Here is a 22,191-nt window from a genome sequence, read left to right on the forward strand (position 1 = left end):
TAATTTATAGAACCATAAAGACAGTTCATCCAGATTTACACAAAATATCATGTCATACTTTACTATGAACTCTCAAAACCTCATGTACTTCTAAAATTGGCTTTGTGGTACTTTGGTAAACTTATTTAATAGTGACTTAAGTTAAATCTAAGGTAATAAGACTATGTGATTGTTGGGAGAGAAGAAGAATTAGTCTTATTACAAGACAACCCTGTTTAGGATTTCCTCTTACTGGTCACTGTCAAGTAAACCGTTTCCAACTATTAAACAGATAAATTCTGCTCTATGGTCTCCAAAAGGGGAGTGTTTTCCTTGAAGAGTAAGTAAAGAGAACAATCATTCACAGAAATTTTGCTTTTGACAAAAGCAGACAGAGAATTCAGCTATATTTGCTCTTCTTTCCATTTACTCTCCCTATACTTGAAAGGAAAAACACAATGAGGATGAGCCTCCCCATCTCCCTCAAGAGTATTCTAGGGTCTATCCCCAAGCTCTCTTTGGGGCCTCTAAGCTGGTTAGGAGCACCAAAGAGACAGTACAGGGAAAGTCAGAAGGACTACTCCAACTAATAACCACATACACATATAACCTTTTATTTTAGTAAAATTTAAGTATGAATTTAAGTATTAATGGTCTTCAATATGTTACAGACCTCAGCAAAGCTACAACACAGCAATTTTTATCCTCAGTTTCAATTCTTTAACCTTCAAGGATCCACAATGAAATCAAATTTTCAAAACACATGATGGTAAGCAAATGGTATACCTTTATATTTAGATAAAGAATTTTAAATTAAGAATTTAAGTCATTACTCTTTATCTTTACAAATTCCTTGATATGAATAAAAAGTTTTTTAAAAAGTAGACATTCCCATCCACCTGACTCTAGTTTTAAAAGTACTAACTACAACTCCTATAGTATCATTATTACCTTCCAAGTTATCTACAATAAAATGAAAATTATGAAAGTCAGAAAGTGGCTTGATTGTCACTAGTATAAGTTTCCTTCTTCTTTTAGCCCATGTGTATGATTAAAGATGTGTGGTAGAAGAAAAGGAATCACACTACTTTTGAATGTTCATAATAAATTCTCCTTGAGAGCACTTAAAGAAACTCCATGATTTCACATTTAAAATTAGTTCTACTTTAACAGCTAACAAGCGAAGGTTTTTTTTTTCCTATTATCTCACTGCTCTATGTATTTCTAACGATTTATACAGAAGCTTAGGAGAACTGTAAGGGTTTTCTTTAGTTAATTTTGAACATTAACCTGTTCATATGCCAGACACTATTATACCAAATATTTAAAACTAAAGATGTGCTGAAAAAAATTACCTACAAAAAGAACTTAAGATATTTTTTTGACTTGAAGACATTTTCACAGCCTAAAACTTCAGAAAGCAGTGAAAAAGTACAATGGGTTGTCTTGTTTAATTGCTTTCACATTTGAATATTAATCAACATAGCATAAAGTCTAAAATTCAATTAGTAACATTATTTCCTCAGTAGTCATTACTTACAGAAAGGATTCTAAATGCACATAAAGTGAAAAGCAAAAACAAACGTAAGAAGAAAGATAGTAGGGCCTGTTTTTATATCTTTGAGTTAATAATAATGAATGAAAACAGATAAACATAATGAAGGCACTACTGTAAACAGCAATCCACACTCCATCTTCACAACCTCAAAAAAAGATCTCCACCAGGAATTGAAAATTATACTATGTCCCTTTACAAAAAGTAAACTAAAAAAATCGCAACATTAAGGAAACTGAATTATGATCTCTACACATGTACATATATATATATATATACTAACATAATAAACTATTTGTCAGCAATACCTTGAAATCTTAACTGTAAAAGTACTAGTATTTTAAAAAGCCCATTTAACCACATTAAAGTTTAAACAGTCAAAACATTTACTTAACTGGTGGTTCTTAAAACTAGTGTGCACAGTCCTAACAGGTGTGTCTCAGTTGGTTAGAGCTTCATCCTGTGGACCAAAAGGCTGTGAGTCGATTCCCGGTCAGGGCACATACCCAGGTTGTGAGTTTGATCCCCAACTGGGGTATTTCAAGAGGCAACCAGTCCATGTTTCTATCTCACATCAATGTATCAATGTTGCTCACTCGCTCTCTCTCGCTTGCTCGCTCTCTCTCTCTCTCTCTGCAATGAAATGTCCTTGGGTGAAGATTAAAAAAAAAAAAGGCAGAAATCGGTGCTTGTTAAAACATAATGCTGCGTCTTCCCCTGCAACACCCGCCGAGGTTTCTGATTCACTCACTACATATGAAGTGGGGACCTATTGTATGCATTTCTAACAAATTCTCACATGATGAAGATGCTGGTCCAGGGACCACCTGCTGAGAACCACTGGCCTAAATTATTAATATATCAGCATAGCCCTAACCAAAAGTTTAGTCAAGAGGCACATAAACAAGTAAGAATAGAATGCTTTAATGCTTAGGAAGAATGCTGATAACATCACTCTTATTACATCAAAACATCTACATCTGCTTCATGGTCTTCCTCAGTCACTTTCAAGGACAGCACTTCTTCATTAAGGAAGAGCCCACTGAGCCGCTCCTTCCGAGCCTGCCTCTGCTCTTTCAGCTGCCTCTTGCGTAAGGCCTTCTGTTGCAACTTCCGCTGCTTGGATCGCTTCTGTCAAAATAAAAATTTCTATATCAGTAAGGGTAAGTTCTAGCATGTCCACCCCTAAGTATTTTATGGAACAAATTCTATATTTTCAGAATTTTTAGAGATGTTCAAATTCCTCTGTAGTATGAGCCTGGTTCCAGTAGGTGAGCCACTGGCTTAGACTAGAAAATTATTCTTCAAAATTCTATTTTTATGGTACTTGACGAATCTCCTGATAAGGAAGGGTTAAAACTTGATCATTTTGACTAGTTATGGATAACCAATTGTTTCAAAGATTTAAATATCAAATTAAGGTACATTGGTATCTGCAGAGTGAACACATACTGAATAATACTGAATATGAATGTAGAGAATATTTCCAAAATCCCTAATGCTTATGCTTTTAAGATGCCTTTTATCCAAAAGCATGAGTACTTTTACTCTGACTGGAAAAGAATCACATATTTTCCATATTAGGCAAATACTATCTTAAAGACTATTAGAAACCCAGTGGGCAGTCTATTCCTTGTCACTACTAAACTGATACCAAAAAGGAATGACCACATATCCAGATGAATCCCATGGCAACCAACAAAGCTGGCTATGTTCTGTTATTTTGGTAAAAGCCAGAGAAGGAAACACTGTGTATCTTTTAGCCACCACTGGTTTCCAAAGAATTATAAAGATACCCTTATCATCCTTAAGTTGGCTCCACACTGTTACCACTGCAAGAATTGAACTCCCCTGCTAGGCATCACAAAACCATACATGTACTTATATTAATATCTCCCATTTTTATATGCCCAATAATATTATACAGAACTTTTTCAACTGTGAAAACAGTAGACAGAAATTAGAAAGTGCATTATTACATTTTTAAAAGGGTTAAGAAGAAACATTTAAGACTATGACATTAAGAAAACATTCAGCACACACAAAAGACAGACAGAGCATTCTTAGGAGCTAATGGAGAACATCAGCAATATAGTTAGATCTGCTCAGTAGTAAGTTGCAGTCAGTATCACATTCCTAAAACAAATTCATTGTTTCCATCAATTATCTTACTTAAAAGAGACACAAAAATAAGATAAAGCTGAATGCTATGGCTGCAGGTCACAGCAGCATTTCAAAGTACTCAGCCTAGAGGGCTTTGTTCAATTGCCATGAAGTTCATTGTCAGAGAAGTTCCTCACAATAAAATAAAAGAGCTATGCCATATACACAATTTGCTGTTCATATTGTGGCTCTAATACAAGCAAAATACACAGTTTAATTGTTCTGAATCCTGTGGTTTCTTTCAGCCCACTTTTATCACCTTAACCCAATTTATTATGATGAACTGTGTGTATGGCCTCAAAACTGAAATCAGTAATGAAGTCTCAAGTTTTGCTAGTCCATGAAGTGCACAAAGATCTATTTTACCCGAATCTATTTTGGGGAATATTACCAATAGAATGTCTTGGCCTGATTATTTGATAGAACCAAATATTGTACATAAAACAGATCTGCATATGTATAATAAATAGAAGAATGGAAGACAAAAAAAATTAAAACCAAAACCCATAGGCATCTAGATAGCAGGGTACGGTCAACTCTTCAAAAAAGTTATATGAGGAAGTACTAATGTTAATATTGAAAAGTAAAGTTTTTTATCAATTAGACATTTTACTTTTGAATCTCGAATCCGCTCTGCTGCACTTGCAGATAAGTTGCTGTCACTGTGTGCTCGACTCATGTTGGCACTGGAGTTTGAAGCCGAGTTTCCAACACTGGACCCACTGCTGCTTGTAGAACTGACCATGCTGGCACTGCTGCTGCTGGCACTGGCACTGGCACCACTCATTCCACTGGTGCTTGCACAACTAAAGCTGCTTCTTTTCCAGGCCTCTCTCACAGGCCGCTGGCGAGGGCTATGCTCCTTGATATAGTTTCTCACCTTGGAACATGCAGACAAAAACCGGTTAGTGTTGTTAGTTGACATTTTACCCTCAAAACACTGGAGGAGAAAAGATGTTGTACTTGAAATACTATCAAAAGTATTACAGATATACATAGGAAGAAATAAGGACAAAAATCTCTTGACAGTGTTTAAAATTCTAGAATACATGTTATGGAGCCACATTTTAAAAGCACATAAAATATAATCAGTAAATGGAAGGCTACTGGCCTCCAGAATTTAGGAATATAGGATAACAACACTCAGAGAGAATGGCTAACAATAAAATAAAATAGATGAGACTTTTAAAAAGGTCTCCACTAAAGACAATTTAAGTAAATTGCTAATTATAACTAACATTAGGGCATTCCATAAATCTTAGCTAGAGGCCCATTGTACCTGCCTTCAAATGCAAGTCATCAATTTACCATACTAATGAAAAATGGGCTGGAATATGGAAAATTATAGTATGTCTCAAGAGAAATACTGAAATGAGAAAAATGTTTTGTAAATGATGATAAATGCAAAACATTTTTAAAAAGTAGAACCTAAGTACCAGCAAAAAACCCTGCAGTAAAGACTGTATTTAGAAGATACTGGAAATGTCTATTTCAGAATAGCAGAAGGAAATTAATTACATTTTATCCTAGCCAAGCTCAGTTATTCCACTCAAATACTGATTCACTTCAGATGGTCAAGTATATCTCTCAATAATCGGCATTTTCATTCTGTCAATCAGTCTTTTGTAAGCTGAGTTAGAATAAATCTATACTTTAGTGTAACCATCCCTAATGTGGTGAACTTAAGTTTTAAAGCACACACAATTAAAAAGCAAGTTCTAGACCCACATAATCCCAAAAAGGTCCTGCCAGGCAAGATGTACATAAAACCTCTTAAAACCATGTATTTTTAAAAATACCACAGTTTTTCTAATTTAACATTTCACAGTATTAATTTTGACTTTGATTATATATGTACTTACATACAATTATTTAAGTATACATGTTATAAAACAGTTATTTTCACTAGCTGAACAATCTGTATGTTCTCATACCTGCTTCAGTTTTTCATCTGTGAGACAGTTAAGTTCAATAATAAACTCACTGTCTGTAGGAGAGATTTGAGCAGAAGGATCAATTATTTTAATAATATCTAGTTGCTCCCGAAGACCCATCTCAGTACTGACTTTACGACTCAGATACTCAATATATTCCACCTGTGTGATGAAAAATTATAATAAACAAGATCAATGCCAAAACCTCTGATTGTTTAGTGTCTCATTTATAATGTTTTAAACATCAAAGCACTGAATATTATATTTGATCCCCATAAAACAATTAGTTATAGCTCTAATTCAGATTTACTAAGCAATCCACATTAACCCTGTGACTTTAAAACAGGCAAATTGAGTTTCACATATTCTCCACATATATGTTTTTAATTAAGAATGCTGAGATCTCTACCTGCTCATCATTTGTCATTGCACTCCAAGGAAGTTCATCTAAATTCCGGTGCTTGTTTTTCTTTTTAGGAAGCAGGCAAGGCGAACTTGTAATGCTGGGTATGACATCAGAAAGCACATCACTCCCACTGGCAATGTCACTGCCCGGTAACTTTATAAAATTAAGGAGAAAGGTGTAGGGAAAGCAAAATTTTTTAAAAAAATGCATTTTAAATACCACAACACACACACACACACACACACACACACACACTTATTTATTTATTTATTTATTTTTATTTTAATCATTGTTCATACATGTTTTATATTTATTAAAAATTTCTGTATTTCAATAAAAGACTAATGACAAATACAGAATCAGAAGACATTAATTCTGATTCAGTCCCATTTTAGACAGTGCAGCAGCATCAATATATTCTTTGTATAAAGTCACTTATTCAATGATAGTTTCAGTTTCCAAAAGCTTAAAATCATAATCAAGACCTGTTAAAGTGCTAATTTGAGAGTAAATCGTCGTTAACATTTTTAATTCATAATGCAACTGTAAGCTAAGACTCACACAGTATAATGAAAAAGGAGCACTGGTCTCCATCTCAGGAGACCTGAGTGATCTGCCATTACCTAGTTCTTTGCCAGACACTGTGCTAGACATACTGCAAATAAAAGGACAAATAAATCATGGTCCTGGTCCTCCAGTCCTTAGTATTAACAACCTCAAGACAATTAAAATAATTTAAAATATACCCTTAATATAAAGTAAAAGCACTTTAAAGTCCAGAAGTATTATAAAAGATAAATTAGGAAAAAAAGGTAAGAGACAATGTGTAGGCAAAGGAGAAATACAAGAAAATCAAATCGGTTTAAAGTGAGATGAACAGCAAAAGTATGTGCTATAATTTTGTATTACCTTTTAAAAGCCAGTGAGAATGAATTTTTAAGTTTTACTGATTTATAACCAATATACCAAGAACTATAACATATTTAATATATACAATTCAATGAGTTTGGACACATGCACACACCCTGAAACCATCACCACAATCAAGGTAACAGACACATGTCCATCACCTTCAAAACTCAGAATGGATTTTAAATAAATGTGTTTAAACCATTCATCCAAAAAAGAAAACATTTCTTATACAAGAAGTACCTAACAGTTTTCAAAGATAGTGCTTTTGCTTTTACAAGATAAAAAACAGAACCTTGTCGTTGTTGTTATTTGGTCCTATAGACTTTGCAATTATAACAACTCTGGATGAATACCAGGGCTTTTGAAGTTACCAAAAGAAAAAAGTTATTTTTGCCAAGAAGATTATCATAATCACGTGTATTTGGGTTCCTATTGTACTCACAGCACTATAATGGGTACAGGAGATTCAAAGGAGTGTAAGTCATGATCCTCACAAAAAAAACTTTATATTCGGGGACATAATACAATGACATAAACATATAATTATACAATATAGCAAGCTATGAATGTTAGGATTGAGATGACAGGTCACCAGTGGAAAGATGTAGCAGCGAGTTGATGGTGCAGGATTAAAGCTTAGGAGAGCTACAAGGGGGCAGACATTGGGGAGTTAATCACATTCAAAACAGGAATGAAACCAGAAAAATAGGGTTGATCACTATGCACAGTTGACCATGGTGTTTAGAAGGAAACTGTCCAAGTTAGTTACTACTCTTCAAAACTACATTTTCACTTTGATAGTCATTGATGAATCCAAGTGCATAAGTAACTTCCAACAATTTGTATGACTTCCTTTAAAATCTCATTAACAAAACTGCTTGAATTCTCACCCTTAGCCCTTATGTTATCTAGTCACTGTCATGAAAGGATGATTACTGAACAAACACACATGAGAATGTCATCTCTTTTTCAGCTTTTAATGTCAAGAAAGAAAATGTTTTACTAGTTTCTCTTTGAAAGACTTTAAATCACATTACTCTATTAAAGATCTCACTAGGGTTCCTAAAAGAAAATGAGACACTCATCAGATGAAAGGCCTCCTCTACTTCAAGCCCTTTTGATAAATTAGGTAGAGAAAGGGACTCTCAAAATATCTATACTCTCCAAATTTAAGAAAAATTTCCATCTAAATCTTCAGCAAATATATGCTAGGTGCCAGATTATGTTAAACACTTAAATCTGTGTCTTTAATTAAGTTTATGTGTTTGCCGCAGGGGAGGGGGTGTAAAGAAGACAACTAATGATTCTTTGTCCACTTTGTTAGGGAGAAGCAAAAAGATCCCAAATGGAGTTCAAACCCCAGCTCCACTGCCTACTAGCTGTTTGATCTTGTGGAGGTTAGTTCATTTCTCTGAGCTTCAAAATCTTCACTGTGTGTTATGGTTAATGCCATCCACCTCAAAGGATTGTTGAAAGGTTTAAATTAGATCACATGTCTGGCACATAGGTGACACTCAATAAACAGGCATATTTTGCCTTTTACATCTCTTGCCATGGTTTTGGATCCTTAAAAAGGTAGCACAAACCCTCAGAGAATACTAAAGTGGCTGGGTTAAATTTCACAAGGTAGTTTCTCAGAATGGCAGAAGCGGGAAAGGAAAAGGCACACAGGTAAGGAGAATAATTTAGTAAAACGGATGGGAAAACATAGAATTAAGTTAAAGAAAACAATATGATTAAAACAGAAAATCTTGCTATGGATTTGAAAGCTAACAGAAGAAAGAAAAACTTACATGACATGTGGAAGTAAGCCAAGGACACTTCCTAAGCTAGAAGTAACTTGAGGGAAGATGAGTTAAAAAGCAGTATGGGGTCACAATAGAGTGAGGAAAGAGTAGAAATAGAGTTCTAGTTTGATCTAGGCCTGGACTAAGGTAAGCAAAAATGGAAAGACAAATGAGAACAGAGAAAATTTTGAATAAAAACTATTTACAAGGCTGTTTATAACTGAATGGATAAGGGTAATACATGACCAACGTGAGACCAGAAGAAAGCTGGCAACATTACAGTCATACCACCCATCCAGGGTAATGCACTTAAAAAATCAGTTTTTAGATCAAAAAACCTGAAGCAATGTTATAGATCTTCCCATCTAACACACCCATTTTAAAAATAAGGAAAAGTGATACCCAGAGAGGGTCACACAGTTACTGGAAATATCCAAAGTAGGACACAAGTCTGGTGCTTTCAACTATGCAAGGACATCTTGCCTTGCAAGTTTTTGGAAGGACAGAAGAATACAATTTGAGATATGGAGAGTTCCCAGTAATAATGAAAGGGGCAAGTACAAGTGTCCTTTGAAATTATAATACTCATTTTGCACTACACTCTAATACATGTCACAAAGCAGAGTCTATTTTTTTCCCATAGAAACACTACTGGAAGTTTCATTACAGATCAACACTCAACATCAAATTATAGGTTAGCATTAAACAATAAGGTCATTCAAGTGGAAATGTCAAGTAGTTAATTGGAGATATGGGATGAGAGCAGCAGATGTACATGACAATTAATTGTATGGGCTCCTATATATTTATTAGACAAGCAATTTTCCATTTTATAACTAGTAATATATTGAGTATTTCAGGATAAAATGCTTAATAATTCTGATCCCATATTTTCCACAGGCAACAGTATCCAGTATATTTATATTATAATCAGTAATTGTGACAGAATTAAATCAAACCTCTTCTGTATTTTCTGCAGTATGCAGCAAAATTTTATGAGTAAGTTCATTTCTGTGACAGCTGATATGTAATTTCGAATTGCATCTCTAGGTTTCAAATATGACAGCTGAATTACTCGCTCTTTAAATTTTCTATGCTTTCCTGCTCAACAATAAAATAATTTCTCAAGTTCTAAGACTACTACATATATCAAAGAAAACGATCAACGAAGCAAAATGCTTTGAAGCTATTTCTAATACTAAGATGATACTTCATTCTAAGGTTAAAATCCTGCCTTATTAAGTAATTAATATTACCTTCCCAGAATCTATGAATCATTTATATTTACTTTAGTAGTAACTGAAATATCTGCTTAAAAGAAAGATTTAAACAAATGTATTTTTTAATCACAAGAGCAGTAACACGAATTTTTAAACTACAGTCAACAATTTTTAGTCTATATTTATACTAATGTAACAGGGTGTAGCCAAGAGGGGGCCCCCAAATAGGGATTTGGAATGGGGTCCAGAATTCAAGGTGTCCAGGAGATTTCAGGATGTCCTCACCCCCACCCCCCAGGTGTGGGTTGAGGGAAGGGACAAATGGAGCAGGGCCATTGATAGTTGTTTTGCATAGCAACAGCTTTGCAGCTACCCTCTGGCGTAGTCATTTAACATATCTATAACCTTTGACTGGTTACATAGATATGTTAAATAGCTGTGGCCAAGCTCTGAGCCAGGGGAATGGAAGTTACTTCCCCACCAAGACGTGACTGGGGGGCAGGTCCCCCAAGTTCCAGCACCTGCGTGGGAACTCGGAGAAGATTGGCTCCATAACATGGGGCCACACCTGTCCAGACCCAACCAGAAAAGCTGTAAAGGACAGCAGATTGAGGTCAAATGTGGCCAAGTGTGTAAGGAGACGGAAATGGGGCTGCAGAGGAAGACTGGCGTGGAGATTTAAACCCAGACACAGCAGCCATTGGGAGAGAGAGAACCACGTGGCTTTTGGCAGAGTGGAGACTCCCGCAGCCCTGTGAGAGAGAATCAACATGTGGCTTTTGCAGAGAATAGCCACTCAGCTTTGGCAGAGTGGCAACCCCCCTCCCCACAGCTTTGTGGAGGGAAGCATGTGGTTTTGGCTGAGTGGGGACTCCCGTGGCCCTGGGAGAGAGGACCACATGGCTAGAAGGTGGAGAGAGGACCACATGTCTTTGCCAGAGTGGGGCCCCCCGCAGCTTTAGAAGGGGGAACCACCACCTGGCTTTAGCAGAGATCCCGGTGACACAGCTGAGGGTGCCGGGAACCCAGGGAGGCCTACCAGCCTAGCACGGAGTACTGGGAAGAACCAGGAACTGCCTGAACCATGGACTTCTATTTCTTTTCCTGAGATATGGTACCCCAGACTGGGCAAAGGGGGAAGGAAGGACTGTGTCTGTCTGTGGGTGTTTTAAGGGATTTTAGGATTTTGATGAAGACATTAGGTCACTACTTTAAGTCTGTATAGCATTAAATAAACATTTCCTTTCCTTTTCACAAATCTCTGGCATTGAGAGACATCTTTCCTATAGACGGCAGACATAACGGACCTGGGGGTTTCTTTTGGTAATAGTATATCGTCCCAGCACCCCCCCTTGTTGTGCTCTGTAACACTAACACATAATTTGTAATTAACTTCTTGGATAATTTACTGCTCATCATTAGGAGGTACTACAAAAACAGGAGAGCATTTTAAACCTTTCATCATCTTTAACTAGCAAATATTCATGGCAACAGAGTACCCGTCCTCCAATTTTGTAAGTGGAAAAACACATTACCGAGGCAGGCCTGATTTTTGTTCCAATGTTCTAGTCAGTCATGCACATTGACAGTGAATTACTGAGGTCAGTTCCCCACTATAACTCCTCATGAAATGACTGAAAATGTCAGCAATTAAAAAATATTTGTCACTTTGCAACATTATAAGAACTCTAAATAAATCATATGAAATAAGCAGGAAAATGTTTCTCTGAATTACCCCAATTACATTTTGTAGGAGACCGTTCTGCGTGGTGTAGGCCCAGCTCCCACTTGGAGATGCACAGGACCCACGCCCACAGATAGGTTCCCCAGGGGGAATCAGGCCTGCAATGTGCCTAGGCCACTATGAGTCTTGCTTTTTGCTAAAACTCCCTCACCCTGAATTGAGGACATTTACTGCAAAGTAAGTTCCTAAAAACCATGCTAAACCTTCTAAGGACAAGTGTAACTGGTAAAACTACTTTTGCCTTTTCATTTGTAAATATCCCTCTTATGTGACGTGATTAGCAGCATTGGCTCCTTTGTTTTCTGTAAAGGTAACCACCTAAATGGAACCTGCACATAGTAAATGAGGACCATCGTGTAATGTGCCCAGAAACCCAATAAAGGCCGGTCATAGCAAGGGCCAAGGCTTTTGCTCCCCTTGAGAGAAAAGCCATGCTTGTCCTTTTTCCTCCACCGGACTCAGTATTCTGTGTGAATGTCTCATATCATCCATAATGATGCGGACACTGTGGGCCGGTGTCTGCATCAACATTTTATTAAGAATCCTTGTAGTCTGATTGTAAAGTACAAGTGTGAGCTTAAAAAATGAGGCACTGGGCTTCCAGGAAAGATAGCAATGTAGGCATACGTGGCTTGTCTCTTTGCACAACCACCTCAAAATTACAACGAAAATATAGAACAACTATCACTCAGAAACATCAGAAATCAAGTTGAATAGATCTGACAATTACAGAATTTAAAAAAATATATCCATTTACACTGGTAGGAGGAATGCAGATGTGGAAGAGGCTGGCCACGTGGATAAAATTCAGGAGGGATATCTCAGGACGGAGAAGTCCACGATCCACACCAGGCCCCCAGCCAGCAATTCCAGAGCCAGGAAGGTAAGTTCCCACAACTTCTGGCTGTGAAAACCAGTGGGGATTGAGTCAGTGGAAGAGGCTGCTGGAACCCAAAGCAGTTCCTCTTGGGGAACCCACATATGGACTCACCTACTCAGACTCACTTCCTCTGAGCTCCAGCACTAGGGATGGCAGCTTGAAGGGTACAAGTAATATACGGGAGAAACTGAAGTGTCTGGCACCAGGGCGAGCACAGGTCGTTGTCCCTTTGCTGAACCCTACACTCACAGAGCTGGTAGGCTGGTGTCATATCCAAGACTCCATCAACATGGCTAATATTGTGTGCCCCATCTTGGAGATCCCCAGAGAGTCCACCCCACCCAACTTATGGGCCCACCCATGCTGTTTTTCCATATGAATGACTCCTCTTGGCTCATAAATCCTATCAAACAAGCAACAGCTGGCTTCAGTGAGCCCTAACAGCAGTCAGGTAACACTCACAATTGGCTTTGCTTGGGAATCTCCAAGCCCAGCACAAGTAGCAGCCCTCCCTGCCTGACTGCTTTACAGCTCAAGCAGGGTGGCTCGGGGAAAACACAGGTGTGGGCTGACCTTGGCCTGCACCACCAGGGAAACTCCAGGACCAGCACACCCAGTGGACAGCTACAGACTACACTGGAGCCCCACCACCCTGTCCCTGCACAGCTGATCCTCTATGGAGGGCAGAGGTGGGTGGTCAGTGATCACAGCCAATCCTGGCAGCTGACTGGCCTGGGTAAATCTCTCCCACTGATATGACAACAGCAACCAAGGCTCAACTATAAGAGGAGAGTGTACTCAGCCCACACAAAAGGCACACTTTGAGTACCCACCTTGGGTGATAGGGGAGGCTGTGCCACTGGACCCTGCAGGACACTTACTACATTAGGCCACACCACAAAGACACAGCATCAAAACAGCTCTACCAAATACATAGAAACAAACATAGGTAGGCTGCCAAAATGAGGGGACAAAGAAACATAGCCCAAATGAAAGAACAGATCAAAACTCCAAAAAAAGAACTAAATGAAAGGGAGATAAGCAATCTCTCAGACGCAGAGTTCAAAACACTGGTGATCAGGATGCTCAAGAAACTTAGTGAAGACTTCAGCAGCATAAATTGGAAAGGAAAAACCAAAGCTGTCATTGTTTGCAGATGACATGATACTGTTCATAGAAAATACTATGGACTCCACCAGAAAACTACTCGACCTAATAAATGAATTTGGCAAAACAGCAGGATACAAAGTCAATACTCAGAAACCAAAGGCATTTTTATATACCAACAATGAAATATCAGAAACAAATCAGGAAAAAAAATCCCATTTGATGTAACAACAAACAAATAAAGTACCTAGGAATAAACCTAACCAAGGAGGTAAAAGACCTGTACTCAGAAAACTACAGAATGCTGAAAAAAGAAATTAAGGAAGACACAAACAAATGGAAGCATGTACCATGCTCATGGATTGGAAGAATTAACATTATTACAATGTCCATATTATCCAAAACAATTTATAGATTTGACACAATCCCTATTAAAATACCAGTGACATAACATATTTCACAGATATTGAACAAACATTTCAAAAATTTATATGGTATCACAAATGGCCCTGAATAGCTGCAGCAATTTTGAGAAAAAAGAACAAAGTGGGAAGGATCACAACATCTGATATCAAACTGTATTACAAGGCCATTGTAATCAAAACAGCCTGGAACTGGCATAAAAACAGACACAGAGACAAATGAGACAGAATGGAGAGCCAAGAAATAAACCCAAGACTCTATAGTAAATTAATATTGGACAAAGGGGGCAGAAGCATAAAATGGAGTAAAAATAGTCTCTTCAACAAATGGTGTTGGGACATTTGGACAGCTACATGCAAAAAAAAAAATGAAACTCGAGCACCAACTTACACCATACACAAAAATAAATTCAAAGTGGATAAAAGACTTAAATAAAAGCTGTAACACCATAAATGTCCTAGAGGAAAGCCTGGGCAGGAAAATCTCAGACATTCCATGCAGCAATATTTTCACCAATACGTCCCCTCTAGGGGCGTAAAGGAAAGAATAAACAAATGGGATCTCATCAAAATAAAAAGCTTCTGCATGGCTAAAGAAAACAGCATTACAAACTCTGGCTGGCATAGCTCAGTGGATTGAGCACGGGCTGCGAACCAAAGTGTCGCAGGTTTGATTCCCAGCCAGGGTACATGCCTGGGTTGCAAGCTATAACCCCCCGCAACCGCACATTGATGTTTCTCTCTCTCTCTCTCTATCTCCCTCCCTTCCCTCTCTAAAAATAAATAAATAAAATCTTAAAAAAAAAGAAAACAGCATTACAATGAAAAGAGAACCAACTACATGGAAAAACATATTTGCCAATAATACCTCAGACAATAGTCTGATCTCCGAAATATATAAAGAACACACAACTCTACTCCAGGAAGACAAAAAACCCAATTAAAAAGTAGGCATAGGACCTGAACAGACACTTCTCCAAGGAGGACATAAAGAGGGTCCAAAGACATATGAAAAGATGCTCAGCATCACTATCCATGAGAGATGCAAATTAAAATCACAATGAAATACCACTTCACACCAGTCAGAAAGGCCATCATAAACAAATTAACAAACAAGTGTTAGAGAGGATGTGGAGAAAAGGGGACCCTAATGCACTGTTGGTGGGAATGCAGACTGGTGCAGCCACTGTGGAAAACAGTATGGAATTTCCTCAGAAAACTAAAAATGGAACTGCCTTTTGACCCGGCAATTCCACTGCTGGGATTATATCCTAAGAACCCTGAAACACCAATCCAAAAGAACCTATGCACACCAATGTTCATAGCAGCGCAATTTACAATAGGCAAGTGCTGGAAGCATCTAGGTGCCCATCAGTAAATGAATGGATCAAAAAATGATGGTACACTTACACAATGGTATACCATGCAGCAGAAAGAAAGAAGGAGCTCCTACCCTTTGAGTCAGCACAAATGGAACTGGGGAGCATTACGTTAAATGAAATAAGCCAGGCAGTGAGTGACAAATACCATATGATCTCACCTTTAAGTGGAACCTAACCAACAAAACAAACAGGGAAGTAAAATATAACCAGAGACATTGAAATTAAGAACAATCTGACAGTAATCAGAGGGGAGGTGGGAGGGGAGAAAGGGGAGGCAGGAGGTAAGGGTTTTCAGGAACAACTATAAAGAACACATGGACAAAACCAAGAGAGGGTGGAAGCAAGGGAGGGAAGTGGGGATGGCTGGGGAAGTGGGGAATGGTGGGGCTTAAATGCAGACAACTGTACTTGTACAACAATAAAATAATATTTTAAGAAAAGACACAGTCAGAAACGAAGGATACACTAATCGAAATAAAGAACAATTGCCCTGGCTGGTGTGGCTCAGTAGATTGAACACCAGCCTGCGAAACAAAGGATTGCCAGTTAGATTCCCAGTCAGGGCACATGCCTTGGTTGCAGGCAAGGTTCCCAGCTGGAGGCATACAAGAGGCAATCACACTTTGATGCCTCTCTCCCTTTCTTTCTCCCTCCCTTCCCCTTTCTCTAAAAATAAAGAAATAAAAACTAAAAAAAAAAAAAGAACAAACTGTGATTTGCAGGGAAACCACAGTAGAATGGATAGAGCCAAGAGTCAAATCAATGATTCGTAACATAAGAAAGCAAAAAACAATCATGCAGAAGAAGGAAAAAAAGGGTCCAAAAACTGAGGATAGTATAAACTGCCTCTTGGACAACTTTAAGAGGTCCAATATTTGCCTCATAGGGGTGCCAGAAGGAGAAGAGAAAGAGCAAGTAACTGGAAATTTATCTGAAACAACAGTGAAAGAAAACTTCCCTAATTTGGTGAAGGAAATAGACATCCAAGTCCAGGGAGCAGAGTGTCCCAATTATAATGGATGCAAAGAGGCCTACTCCAAGAGAAATCATTATTAAAAGGCCAAAGGTTAAAGATAAAAAAAAGGACTCTTAAAAGCAAGAGAAAAGTAGTTAGTTACCAGAAGGTTGCCAGATGGGAGGGGGGAGGAGGTGAATGGGTGAAGAGGAGAAGGGATTAAGAAGGACGAATAGGTAGTTACAGAATAGGCATGGGGATATAAAGTGAAGGATAGGAAATGGAGTAGCCAGAGAACTTATACACATAACCCATGGACATGGACAGTGGTGGGGAGATAGAGGGAGCAGGGAAAGCCGGGTGGAGGGGGGCAAAGAGGGGACAAATCAGATCAGGACATCTATAATAGCATAATCAATAAAATGTAATTTTTAAAAATGAGGCACTGAATAAAAAGGTACCCACATATAGATGCTCACTTCTGTGTTAACTTTAATAGAAAAATAATTAAACACATGTACAGAGGGGGATGGTTTTACAAGTTCTGGCACATCTAGTACCAGGAATATTATGTAGTTATCAAAAGAGCCATTATGAAGATCATGAAAAAATGTATATGTTAAATGAGAAAATCTTATTAGGGACACTTCATAACTCATTTTATGAGGCTAAAGCCATACAATCACAAGAAAACTTCCACTGAAGTTTTCCACAAGAAAACCACAAGAAAACCACACTGAAGTGTGGTTGTATGTGGCTCAGTGGACTGGCCTGGCTGGTGTGGCTCAGTGGACTGAGCACTGGCCTGTGAAACCAAAAGGTCACTGGTTCAACTCCCAATCAGGGCACATGCCTGGGTTGTGGGCCAGGTCCCCAGCTAGGGGGCATGCGAGAGGCAATGGATCAATGTATCTCTCACACATTGGTGTTTCTCTCCCTCTCTTTCTCCCTCCCTTCCCCTCTCTCTAATAATAAATAAATAAAATCTTTTAAAAAAGAAAACTACAGACCAATATCCCTTATGAATACAGATGTAAAAATCCTCAATGAAATATACTAAAAACAATATCCAGAAGCATATTAAAGGTTTATATACCATGATCAATTAGGATTAATTCCAGGAATGCAAGGTGAGTCATATAAAAATCACTCAATATTATATATTATATTAACAAAATGAAAGAGAGAAACTGCATAATCATCTCTATAGATGCAAAATAGCATTAGAAAAAATCTAATAACCTTTCAGACAAAAACAATGAACTAGGAACAAAAGGGAAATCTCCCAATATGTTAAAGGGCATTTATGAAAAATCTACAGCTAACATTGTACTCAATGGTGAAAAAAATGACTGGAAGCTTTTCCCCTAAGACTAGAGAAACAAAAAGGATACCTGCTTTTTCCACTTGCATTCAACAATGTACTGGAGATCTAGCCAGGGCAATCAAGCAAGAAAAAAAAAAAAACTATCCAGATTTGAAAGAAAGAAGAAAAACTATCTCTATCCACAGATGACATGATCTTAAATACAGAAAATCCTAAAGAATCCACAGAGAAAAAAATAAACTATTAAAGCTAACAAGTAAATTCAGCAAAGTTGCAGTATTTACAACTGCAGTAAACTAATGAAATATTTAGGAATAAACTGAGCCAAGGAAGTACAAGACTTGGACACTGAAAACTAAAACATCAACGAAGGAGAGAAACTAAAGAGGACCTAAATAAATAAATACACCCCATCCCATGACCACAGACTAGAATACTTAACACTGTTAAGATGGAAATACTCCCCAAATCAATCTATAGATTCAATGCAATTCCTATCAAAATTCAGACTGCCTTTTTTTTTTTGCAGAAATGGACAATCTAATCCTAATATCCATAAGAAGTTGCAAAAAAGACCCCAAGTAGTTAAAACAATTTTGCTGAAGAACAACAAAGTGGGGAAACTCACACTTCCTGATTTCAAACCTTACTACAAAGCCAGGGAAATTAAAAACAGTGTAGTACTGGCATCAGGATATATAGAAGTGTATCTCAACTGAATAGAACTGAGAGTCCAGAACTAAACCTATACATCTATGACCAATTCATTTTCCACAAAGGTACCAAAACAATTTGATAAGGAAAGAATATACCCTTTTCAACAAATGGTGCTGGGACAACTGGATATCTACATGCAAAAGAATGAATTTGGACCCCTACGTTACACCATATACAAAAAGTAACTAAAAATGGATCCAAGACCTAAATATAAGAACTAAAATTCTGAGAAAGAGATAGGTGAAAATTGGCATAGCCATTTTTTCCCTAATTTTACAATATAAGCATAGCATACAAAGAAAAAATAGATAAACTAGACTTCATTAAAATTAAAAACTTTTGGGAGTGGGGGGTAGAAGAGGGCAAAGGGGAGACTAAATAGTGGCAGAAACTTTACTTTGAGTGGTGAACACAGAACACAGTATGCAAATGATGTGTTACTGAGTTGTACACTTGGACTCTATCTGCATGGTTTTATTAATCAATGTCACCCCAATAAATTCAATAAAAAAGTTTAAAACTTTTTTGTGTGTCAAGGGACACTTACCAAGTGAACAGACACTATCAGGTGAAAAGACAACACACAGAATGGGAAACATTTTTGCAAATCCTATATACAATAAGGGTCTAGTAGCCGTAAGATATAAAGAACTCTTACAATTCAACAATAAAAGATGAATAATACAACTTAAAAATAGGCAAATGGTTGAACAGATATTTTTTCCAAAGATGTACAAATGACCAATAAACACATAAAAGGATGCTCAACATCATTAGTCATTAAGGAAATGCAAATCAAAGGCTCAATGAGATACCACTTTACAAACAGTAGGATGGCTATACCAAAAGAGACAGTACCAAGTGGTGTCTCCAAGGATGTGGAGAAATCGTAACTTTCATAGAGTCATGCACTGAATTACTTTCAGTCAACAACAGATCACATATATGAAGGTGGTCCCATGAGATTCCAATGGAATTCAAAAATCCTTTTGCCTAGTGATGTCTTAGCAGTCATAACATCAAAGCACAACACATTATTCATGTGTTTATTGTGATGCTAATGGCAACAAACCTATTGCGCTTCTACTGATATAAAAGTATAACATGCAGAATTATGTATGGTATATAATACTTGATAATAAATGACTGTGTTACTGTTTTATGTACTTACTATACTGTACTTTTATTACTTTATCATTATTGTATGGTGTACTTTATGCTCATTAAAAAAAAAAGTTTCCTGTAGCCTTGGCCAGGTGAGTCAGTGATTAGAGCATTATCTCATACACCAAAACGATGCATGTTTGATTCCCCATCAGAGCACATACCTAGGTGGTAGGTTCAATCCTTTGGGGAGTATACAGGAGGCAACCAATCAGTGTTTCTCCCCCCACTCTACCATTCTAAAATCAATAAACCTATCCTCATGTGAGGATTTAAAAAAAAGTTTTCTGTAAAAGAGTGTGTCATGTTACTCTGCCAGCAGCCTCATACATCTTGTTTATCACACCTTTTGATTATATCATGTTCTCTGTACTGGATTTAATCTGTGTTTTTATAAAGTAACACACTGTACAGGCTTGTAGCCTAGGAGGAAAGTGCCATACCATACAGTCTGGGTATATGGTAGGCTATACCATCTAGGTTTATGTAAGTGCACTCCATGATGTCCACACAACAAATCACCTAAAAATGCATTTCTCAAAACTTATCCCTGTCAAGTGGGGTATGACTGTATCACTTGCAGATATGTAAAATTGTATACAGCTACTTTGGAAAACATTTTGTCAGTTCCTCAAAAAGTTAAACATAATTATCACATGACCCAGCAATTCCACTCCTCAGTGTATATCTAAGAGAATTAAAAATATACAACCATATAATAAATTATACCTGAATGTTCATAGCAGCCCCAAAGTGGAAACAACTCAAATGTCCATCAGTTGACAAATGAATAAACAAAATGTGGTGTATCCATACAATCAATGGAATATTCAGCCTTGGAAGAAAATTGCTATTGACTGAGTGTGTGCCTCCCCCTCAAAAACTGTATGTTGAAGCCGTAGACCCCAATGTGATGATATTTGAAGGTGGGGTTTGGAAGGCAACTAGGTTTATATAATTCTTGAGGGTAGAGCCCCATGATGGGACTGGTGGCTTTATAAGGGAATAAAGAAACCACAGGTCTCCCCACAACCCCCACTATGAAGATACAGCAAAAGACAGCCATCTGCAAACCAGAAAAGGGCCCTCACTAAAACCTGACCATGCTGGCATTCTCATCTCAGACTTCTAGCCTCCAGTACTATAGAAATGAATGTTTGTTGTTTAAGCCACCCAGACTATGGTATTTGTTATAGTAACTTGAGCTAAGACAGGAATGCGGTACTGTTACCTGCTACAACAGGGATGAACCTTGAAAACACACAGTAAAATAATTAAAAAACAAAAGGCTACATATGAGTGCATTTATATGAAATTTCCAGAAAGGCAAATCCACAGAGAAAATAGATCAGTGATTGCTAGATAATGGGGTGTGGGGGATATTGGGACTGTCTCTTAACAGGTATGAATTTCTTTTTGGGGTGATAAAAATATCCTGGAATTAGTAGTGATAGATGCACAGCATTGTGAATATATTAAAAATTGCTGAATAACACACTATAAAATTATTTAAATGTTGAATTTTATCTCAATGTTTTAAAGTTTAAAAAATATAATTTTATCCAAATATTTACACAAAAAGGGAAACCTTTGAATGTATAACATAAAAATATATATAATAAACTCTTCATATATGTTTAACATAAAATGGGTTATTTCTTTCCTCTTTAAAACTTCTTAAATTTCAGTGTAGCATTGCTTACAATAAGAAAAAAACTGAAACCAATCTAAATAACTATTATTAGAGAATTTATGATGTGGCTATCAGAACAAATGAGATATATTAGTTGAAAGAAACACAGGGCCAAACAGTGGCTGAAGTATGACTGAATGCTATGCAAACGTACTTATATCTGCAAGAGTGCTAACCACAGCAGAGTGGGGCTTGGAAACTTAGTTTTCATTTTGTGTCATTCTAGATTGTTTTAACTAAAAATTGTTTGAAATAAGGTAATATTTAGTTCCTCTTTGGAATATAACTTTAAGTATTTTGATGGCTCTCAAACACATCAAGCATTCACGTATCTGTTGAATATAATGTTTGCTAAATATAGGAAAGCTTCATTAAATGTTACTTTTACAATCAGAAAATGGATGTTGCAATAACACGATCTATGTTTTTTGATAGACTGCATTCATTATCAGGCAGCATTTCTACACAATTTGCCACAAAGCCATTTTATATGATATACATGTCACAAGAAAAAAAAAAAAAACACTATCAGCAGAAAAACATCTCTACACACAAAGAGAATACAAAATGAGAAATTATATTTCAGATCTCAAGACTCAAAATTATGTATTTATAGTAGTGGTTTGTGATGTTAAACATATAAAATGACCCTGACATAAGGACACTGTGTCTATAAGGACATGAAAGCTATTTATCATAATGTAGAAAGAGTAAATTTCCTTAGATTCACACATAGGAAGGTACTGATGATACATAATAATTAGAACATTTTACAAGCATTAGGTTACTTGAAAATCTACAAAAGGATATTAGTAGCATCAGAAGCCTAAAAGATACATTAGCA

General features: G+C 37.1%; 1 protein-coding gene across 1 annotated transcript in view; it reads right to left on the reverse strand.

Moving 5' to 3' along the window:
* Nucleotides 1-573: 573 nt before the first annotated feature.
* Nucleotides 574-22,191, reverse strand: part of FAM199X (family with sequence similarity 199, X-linked) — a 45,576-nt gene continuing 23,958 nt past the window's right edge. Inside the window, exons 3-6 of the mRNA XM_028523016.2 lie at nt 6,041-6,190; nt 5,632-5,793; nt 4,311-4,577; nt 574-2,665 (exon numbers count right to left, since the gene is read on the reverse strand). Of these exons, the coding sequence (XP_028378817.1) occupies nt 2,495-2,665; nt 4,311-4,577; nt 5,632-5,793; nt 6,041-6,190 (750 nt within the window). The 3' untranslated portion in view covers nt 574-2,494. The remainder of the gene's footprint in view (nt 2,666-4,310; nt 4,578-5,631; nt 5,794-6,040; nt 6,191-22,191) is intronic.

Source organism: Phyllostomus discolor, chromosome X (genome assembly GCF_004126475.2).
Source record: "Phyllostomus discolor isolate MPI-MPIP mPhyDis1 chromosome X, mPhyDis1.pri.v3, whole genome shotgun sequence".
NCBI classification, from domain to species: Eukaryota; Metazoa; Chordata; class Mammalia; order Chiroptera; family Phyllostomidae; genus Phyllostomus; species Phyllostomus discolor.